Raw genomic sequence first — 8,322 nt, forward strand, 5'->3', positions numbered from 1 at the left:
GTGCTGGATCTGAACTCTCTGCTCATATCAATAAATCTGTGATCTTAAAAATCTGAGATCTGGCAGATAAGGCAGCGGTGCTCAATCCTGGTCCTGGCAATCAATCACCTTCAGAGTTTGTTACAAACATGATCCCAGCATTTTCTCCCCAATTTAGATCACCAATTACCCAACCTGTACGTATTCTCCCCCTCTCCCCCATCACACAAAACACTCCTGACACTAGTGAGGGCGAGACCAAGCCACACCCCTTCTGACACGTCACCAGGCAACTAACGCACCTGGAGGGAAGCACCGTATACCCGGCTCTGACGCACCTAGCGTCTAGCAGACGCCAGTGACGGCCAGCACTGCACTAAAGTGATGTGGGGGGATAGCGCCATCTACCCACCCTAGAGAGAGCAAGGCCAATTGCGCTCTCTGAAGCCCTCAGCTTCCGATGACTAGCAGCGTGATCAGGATATGAAGCAGCGATCCTCTGATCACAGTGACCACTGGACCACCTGGGGCCCCTAGCCCATATTATCAGTGCAAACTGAGCTACAAAAAAGTAGCTCTACTCTGGAAGGCACAGGACTTTTGCCATTTATGAATGCTGTCCCTGACGGCCTATACTCTATTGGTTCTAAAGCCAGTGAAGCAAGTGGTCTAAAAGCTGGCTACAGCCTTTTAAGATAGCTAACTGTACACCATGCCAAAAGACCACAGAGAGGACAGTATCCAGATAAAACTCCAAAATAATTACAAAAAAATAATTTGCAAGCTATGCTAGGTTAGGCTAGGCTATGCCATGTGGCAGTGGTCTGTCATGGTGACGTAAACCAGAAAGGTTTCATTCTAAAGTGAAATAACAGGGTGGTAAATAGGCTTGTAAAGCCACATCTCATTTACAGTTTATACTGTATTATCAAAAACAACGACAATACTCAATAAATACATTCTACAGCACCTGGTTGGTTTAACACACCAGTGTTTTTCACCCGGTTGGGAGTTATTATGACTGTTGTGAGTGCATAGCACTGATTCGTCCTATAGACCCACACTGATCAATCGCTATGTCCAGATCCAGTTATCTCCATATCAACCGTTTCCTTAGAAACTTGGCAGATCACTAAAATATTGTTTTATGTCAACTGATTAGAGGAGACTGTGTACTATTATTGGTCCAAAAGGGAGTTGGCAGCATGAAAGAAAAGGGGTGTGGGCATGAAGCAATGTGTCCGGAGAGGGGGAGTGAGGAGGGGGGGGATTGAGTTCAGTCCATAAGGGAGGAAAGAGGCAGTAAGTTTATCTTTGAAGGATAACCATTAAATCTCTATTAATCTCAACAAGACACAAGGCATTAAATCATCAGGCGATCTTCTGGCCACCTCCACATGTTTACTTCACCCACTCTTGTGTATAATGTTGTATAAAAGTCAGAATTCATATGGCTGATTATTTTAGTGAGACACAAATGATCATCGCATTGCCACCCTTAGGGAATTAAATCCTGAGAAGACCAAGTGGGAGCAGTCACTGTGGTCATGATTACCATGTGCATCAATACATTCTCATGAATAATAATAATAATAATAATAAATAAGGTCATGTCTGACCCTGTGTTGTGGCTTCCTAAGCTGGGATATGAGAAGAGAAGAATTCCATTCTAATATAATTAATATTATAATTACATGGATTTGCATAAATTTGTTCTGGTAATAACTGGAACTGGAAATACTGGCCTTTACTGGAAATTTGCAATTTTACATCTCTCTGATGTTGAATGAACGAAGTATGAAGGGTTTCTGATACGATGGGTAAGTCCTTGAGAGATTTTCTGAGTGTCCACTGGTCAGTTTCACACAAAGCATAGACAGATGCAATCCACCAATCCACTAATTACAGATAACAAAGGAAGACTCAACCCTTCTACACAGCCTGGTAACTCTGGATGTGAGTTACGGACAATATTGTGATAAGATGCAACAGAAAGTGCGGGCTCTACAGGTTCATGTAATATTTGAATCATATTTCTATGCAGGATTATTATAAAGATATTAATAGAAACATTGAGAAACTCTAAATTGTGCCAATTTAGTCATTCCAAATTCAAACCAGCTAACTAGGCCTCCCCCTATCATATGATGCCACGTTCCAGAAGATTGAAGGTTAGCATGTGCTTCCTCCAAGTTACACGAAGATAGCCAACCACTTCTTTTCATCTGTGCAACGCGCTTGGAGGAGAGCACTAACCACCAGTTCTCTCGGCTAACAGACCCCCACCATGGCTAGCATTGTGCTGAGTGATGGGGGGAGAGGGAGGGCAATTTTACTCTCTTGGACTTCTGTCCACAACTTGCAATGTCTTGATGATAAAGCTAACGCTTAGACTGCTGGTCCAGTGTTGTGTACAGCCAAAGCCAAATCCATAAATAAGATTTGGGCAGTAATTAGTCAATTACATTTACAGCATTTCAGCTGAAGCTCATGCCTAGAGTGGCTTCCCATTAAATTGAGAGCTGTAGCTAGAAGAATGTAGAGTTAGGAGTCTTGCCCTAGGTGTGTAGTGTGTGTCCTGCCAAAGGGAGGGCAATGGTATTACCCTATATGCTACACCAACTACTATTTACTTCACTTCACTTTACTTTAGCCCCTCAAATTTAGCTTCTAATTAAACTACCCATACTCCATACCCACAACGCATTCTTATAGCAACTGTCACTACAAATATGTGGTCATTTTCAACACGCCTAGATCTGATTAGCAACAATAACACAGGCCAGATTAGTACTGTCCCATTTCAAACACCAAACTCTGAGCGCAAACCCAAGTTCATTAGGCTGAATGTGGCTTTTGCCAGCAGTCACTCTGAAAACATGCATTTCTGAGCAGCTTTAGCATTTTATTTTAAACCAAAAGGATTAACATGAACCTATTGGCACTATTCCTAATGCCAGATGTGGACTAAAGGGCTATAAAGCACCCCAGCATTGAGCTGTGGAGCAGTGGAACTGACTGTGTTCTCTGGAATGATGGATGGTGCTCCGACCAATACTTTTGGGATGAGTTTGGGAGTTGGGGATGATGAGGTGGGATGGTGATCATTGATCATTGGACATTGAACATCCTGACTTGTAAGGTGCACGTATTTGTCACTGTACACTGTACACTGCACAGCAAAATGTGTCCTCCGCATTTAACCCATCTGTGGTAGTGAACACACACACACACACACACTAGTGAATTAGGGGCAGTGAGTACACACACACCCAGAGCGGTGGGCAGCCAACTCCAGTGACTTGGGAGCAGAGAGGGTAAAGGGCCTTGCTCAAGAGCCCAACAGTGGCAGCTTGTCGAGCCCAGGTATCGAACCCACAACCCTATTATCGATATCCCCACTAACTAACGCTCTGGTCGCTGAATGCAATCAAATCCTCGTAGCAGTGCTAGTAGAAAGCCTTCTTCTTAGGACAGTAGAGACAGTTACTCCAACAAAAGCAGGATAAACTCTTTTTAAATAGCCTTGATTTCAGAATACACTATAAATGAGCAGGTGTCCCAATACTTTTGTCTGTATGGAGTATATCCAAAAGATGATTAATGGCTCAAACAGACTCCGATCTCAGCAAGCGTGTAACCCTTAGTCTGTAGGTTATTCCCACAGGTTCCTCTACATGTTTGGGCTGAAATGCCAGAACCTAGCAGTCAGGCCTCAGCGTGTTATGGCTGGCCTACGTCCACAGATATCACACGGCACATTCTGAGCTCATTTTCACAGAGATAACACACACACACATTAAACACAGGCACACACTGAATCTGGACCCCTTAAATCATCAGACTACACATAGTGGTGAAGCTACGGTGGGCTCAGAGGTGCTATCCTGTGTCCCTCATAGCAGCAGACCAGCTCAACACAGATCCCCCTTGGATTACCTCAGTAAGTCTCTCTCTCTTCTACACACACACACACACACACACACACACACACACACATATATAGGTTTACCAAAGGATCTAAGCCAGCCACAGGGCAGGATAGCTCATCTAACACACATTTTGCTCATTTGTAGCCAATCATAGCAGCATTAGCTCTTCTCTAGAAGCATAATGGGTCCTTATCAGAGTGACCACAGGAGAAAGAATTTAACCCTTTAACCTTAGCTGCTCAACACACAAACCAGCAGCTAACAGACCAGCTTTTCTATCAAATTTAAGTAAATGTAGATATTTATTCTGATATGTAACTAACGTGATCTAACAAAGTGGTAAAAAGTCTGTATGTGTTTTATTCTATTTATTTCTGAGCAAGTAACGCACAACTAAGCAACTTTACAGGAGAGGGAAAAACCTTTATGCATTTCAATGGTAGTCAATGTAAAATTATTTTATTCCAGGTCATTTTGGAGCATTTCTATTGGTCAGTTCATAACGAGATTCAGATACAAAGTAGAGGAGAACTGTCAGATTCACGTTAAGTCAAAAAAAAGTGAAAAAAGCCAAAAATGGAGATGGACACTGACCATCTCACACTTCACACTTCGGTCATCCTTTATAAATCCACCGATTAAACCAATGAATAGCCAGGTCTTACTGATCAAAATTCTGTAGCGAATGCTTGGTCACTCTCTCTCAGTAAATACAACAATAAAGTCAGCATGGAGCTCCAGTTTCCCTATGCTGATCTATTTTACTATCAGCACCATGGAAATGCGGCTGAGCCACTCCTCTGGGAGGGCTGATCTGTAACGAGCTGAATGGGTCGAATACTTTGAATAGATTGAGAGTGAGCTGTTTAATAGATATAGGATCGTATATAGTAGATATAGTATAGATATAGTATAGATATAGGATCGACTCTACTTCAGAGGATATCATAAAGAGCTGACCACAGCTTTTTTTCACTGCTGCTACAATCTGCATAGTGTTCTCATTAATCTAATAAGTCTTGGATGACTTCATGACATAAAAAGGTCCGAGACATAAAAAATAACAGAAACTAAACAGCAGCCTCTTCTTAGTTTTAAAAAACTACTGTAATTTATTCAGTATTTACTAATAATTAGTCAGTGTTTACTTTAAATGATTTATTATCTTCTGTAAATAATTCAATGTCCACTATGAATTACTTAGTAATTGGTGTCAATTATTCAGTATCTACTTTAAATTATTCAGTGTCCACTATTAATTATTTAGTAATTACTGTAAATTATTCAATGTCCACTATTAATTATTTAGTCATTACTTTAAATTATTCAGTGTCCACTATTAATTATTTAGTAATTACTGTAAATTATTCAGTGTCCACTATTAATTATTTAGTAATTACTTTAAATTATTCAGTGTCCACTATTAATTATTTAGTAATTACTGTAAATTATTCAATGTCCACTATTAATTATTTAGTAATTACTGTAAATTATTCAGTGTCCACTATTAATTATTTAGTAATTACTTTAAATTATTCAATGTCCACTATTAATTATTTAGTAATTACTGTAAATTATTCAGTCAACTATTAATTATTTAGTAATTACTGTAAATTATTCAATGTCCACTATTACTTAGTAATTACTGTAAATTATTCAATGTCCACTATTAATTACTTAGTAATTGGTGTCAATTATTCAGTATCTACTTTAAATTATTCAGTGACCACTTTTAATTATTTAGTAATTACTGTAAATTATTCAGTGTCCACTATTAATTATTTAGTAATTACTTTAAATTATTCAATGTCCACTATTAATTATTTAGTAATTACTGTAAATTATTCAGTCAACTATTAATTATTTAGTAATTACTGTAAATTATTCAATGTCCACTATTACTTAGTAATTACTGTAAATTATTCAATGTCCACTATTAATTACTTAGTAATTGGTGTCAATTATTCAGTATCTACTTTAAATTATTCAGTGTCCACTATTAATTATTTAGTAATTACTGTAAATTATTCAGTATCTACTGTAAATTATTTAGTAATTACTGTCAATTATTCAATGTCCACTATTAATTATTTAGTAATTACTGTCAATTATTCAATGTCCACTATTAATTATTCAGTATCTACTGTAAATTGTTCAATGTCCACTATTAATTATTCAGTATCTACTGTAAATTATTCAATGTCCACTATTAATTATTCAGTATCTACTGTAAATTATTCAATGTCCACTATTAATTACTTAGTAATTACTGTAAATTATTCATTCTCTACTTTAAATGATTCAGTGCCCACTATGACTTATTTAGTAATTACTGTAAATGATTAAGTATCTACTTTACATTGATTAGTGCCCACTATGCCTTACTTAGTGTAGTGTAGTGTATAGTGTACACTATAGATTAATTAGTAATTACTGTACATTATTCAGTGTGTACTTTACATTATTCAGTGTCCATTATAAATGATTTAGTATCTACTACAAATCATTCATTCATCTACTGTAAATGATTAATTATGTACTACGGATTATTTAGTATGTACTGTAAATAATTCAGTGTGTAATAGAAATTATTCGGTAAATACTATATATGATTTAGTATCTACTATGAATTATTTAGTATGTAGTATTTATATTAATGAATCTACTATTAGGAACATTAGTAGATTATGAAGGCAGAAAACAGTGAGGAACTAAAAGCTGGACCTGGTCTTTAAACAGAGAACAACACAACATAATAAAAACCAACCGGCACATCTGACTGCCCCACTGCCTGTAAACCTCAGAGTAACAGCTTGAAGTTAAATGAAGGTAAAAGTGTGTTAAAAGAATGGCAGAGTGCAGTCAGGGCCTTAGTCTGCGGGGGTCTTATTATTTGTAAGTCAGTGTGTTACAGTAATGAACAGAAGTGTGGACCTATATGCAGCTCAATGTATAGCTCAATCATTTGACAGTTTTTACGTGCTAATTGAGTGGTAAACCTTACCATGTGGGCGTCCGTGGATGGTTAAAGGATTAAACAAAGGTGTTGAGTAGCAGATCAGAGGCAAAAGCAGGCAAAAGTCAGATGCAGGGGTAACAGCTTGGAGGTAACCTTGTGTGAGGCCCCATACTGGGTCCACACTTCAGCTGAAGTACAGCTCTCCCATGCTAGTTTCACAGTAGTTTAAAGGGAAAAACACTGACCTGTGAGAAGACAGCTGAGCAGACAGAGGGTGACGGAGCCGGGCGGGTAAGGCATGTTCCCCCGGCGGTGGAAAAGGGGGCCACCGGGGGCGCGGGACACGGGGCAACACGTCCACATCCAGAGCAGAGCTTCAGAGCTCAGAGAGCCCAGAGAAACAGAGTGTCAGAAACTAGCCTCCACAAACATCCCTCCTCCCTGAGTGAAGGGCTGGAACTCTCCCTTTCTCTCTCTCTCGCCCTCTCTCTCTCTCTCTCTCTCTCTCTCTCAACCCCCACACCCCCTTTCACCCTCTCGTCTCTGCTCTGTCCAGGCACAGGGAGTTGAAGTTCCTTTTTCCTGTTTCCTCTCTCTCTCTTTCTCTCTCTCTCTCTCTCTCTCTCTCTCTGAACAATTGCTTGTCATTAACAGCAGCTCCTGCCCCAGCCCTGAGGGGAGTGGTGCCCACACTGACCTTAACGTAGATTTCTCACAAGGGAGGGGGAGAGCGAGAGGGTGAGTATGGTAGCACTTTATTTTGAGGGTCCACCTTAGATGCTTTGTAGATGGTTACCTTCTGCACCAGCACTACTTAAAGGGTCCATATCACGGAAAATTCGGAAATCCATGACCGTTCATGCTCCTATTCCATGCAGCCTGTATATATATATATATATATATATATACACGGAAGCTAAGCTGTCAAAAAGCTGTTATCAAGTCGCCCCTAGTGGGAAAACAACACCCTGGACAGCTCAAACTGGTCAAGCTGGTCATAGTGGTTTAGCTCTTGACCAGTGTAGGTGTATGTTTGGATTGAGCTTGATGGTTTAGCTGGTTTCCAAGCATGAACAACCTCACCATCTAGACAATCATTATGACCAAGTTTGTCAACCAGCATGACACGACTGGTTAACCAGCATAACCAAGGTGACTGACAAGCATACTCGGCATGACCAAGCCGGTTAGCATGACCAGCATGGCCAAGCTGATAAACCTGGATGACCAGCTTAACCGCTTAACACTCCAAGGCTTATCACACACTAAGGTGTATTACTCAGTAACAAAAGGGGCTTCCGTACAGACTGGTGGGGCTATTCTCTGGTAGTAGAAGCTTGTGAGAACACTTTCGGCCCACCGGTGGGTCATAGGCTTAGTCAGGACAGACCCTATTCATTTTTATTAGTCTTAAAGGCGAATCTGATTCATTCAGGACTCAAGGGAAATGGA

The 8,322-nt window shown here is 39.8% G+C and overlaps 1 protein-coding gene across 1 annotated transcript in view; it reads right to left on the minus strand.

The window, feature by feature from the left end:
- The window catches only part of tek (TEK tyrosine kinase, endothelial), a 39,190-nt gene extending 31,768 nt beyond the window's left edge, over positions 1-7,422 (minus strand). Inside the window, exon 1 of the mRNA XM_072697142.1 lies at positions 7,116-7,422. Within this exon, the coding sequence (XP_072553243.1) occupies positions 7,116-7,233 (118 nt within the window). The 5' untranslated portion in view covers positions 7,234-7,422. The remainder of the gene's footprint in view (positions 1-7,115) is intronic.
- Positions 7,423-8,322: the final 900 nt, after the last annotated feature.

This window comes from Salminus brasiliensis, chromosome 1 (genome assembly GCF_030463535.1).
Source record: "Salminus brasiliensis chromosome 1, fSalBra1.hap2, whole genome shotgun sequence".
NCBI lineage: Eukaryota > Metazoa > Chordata > Actinopteri > Characiformes > Bryconidae > Salminus > Salminus brasiliensis.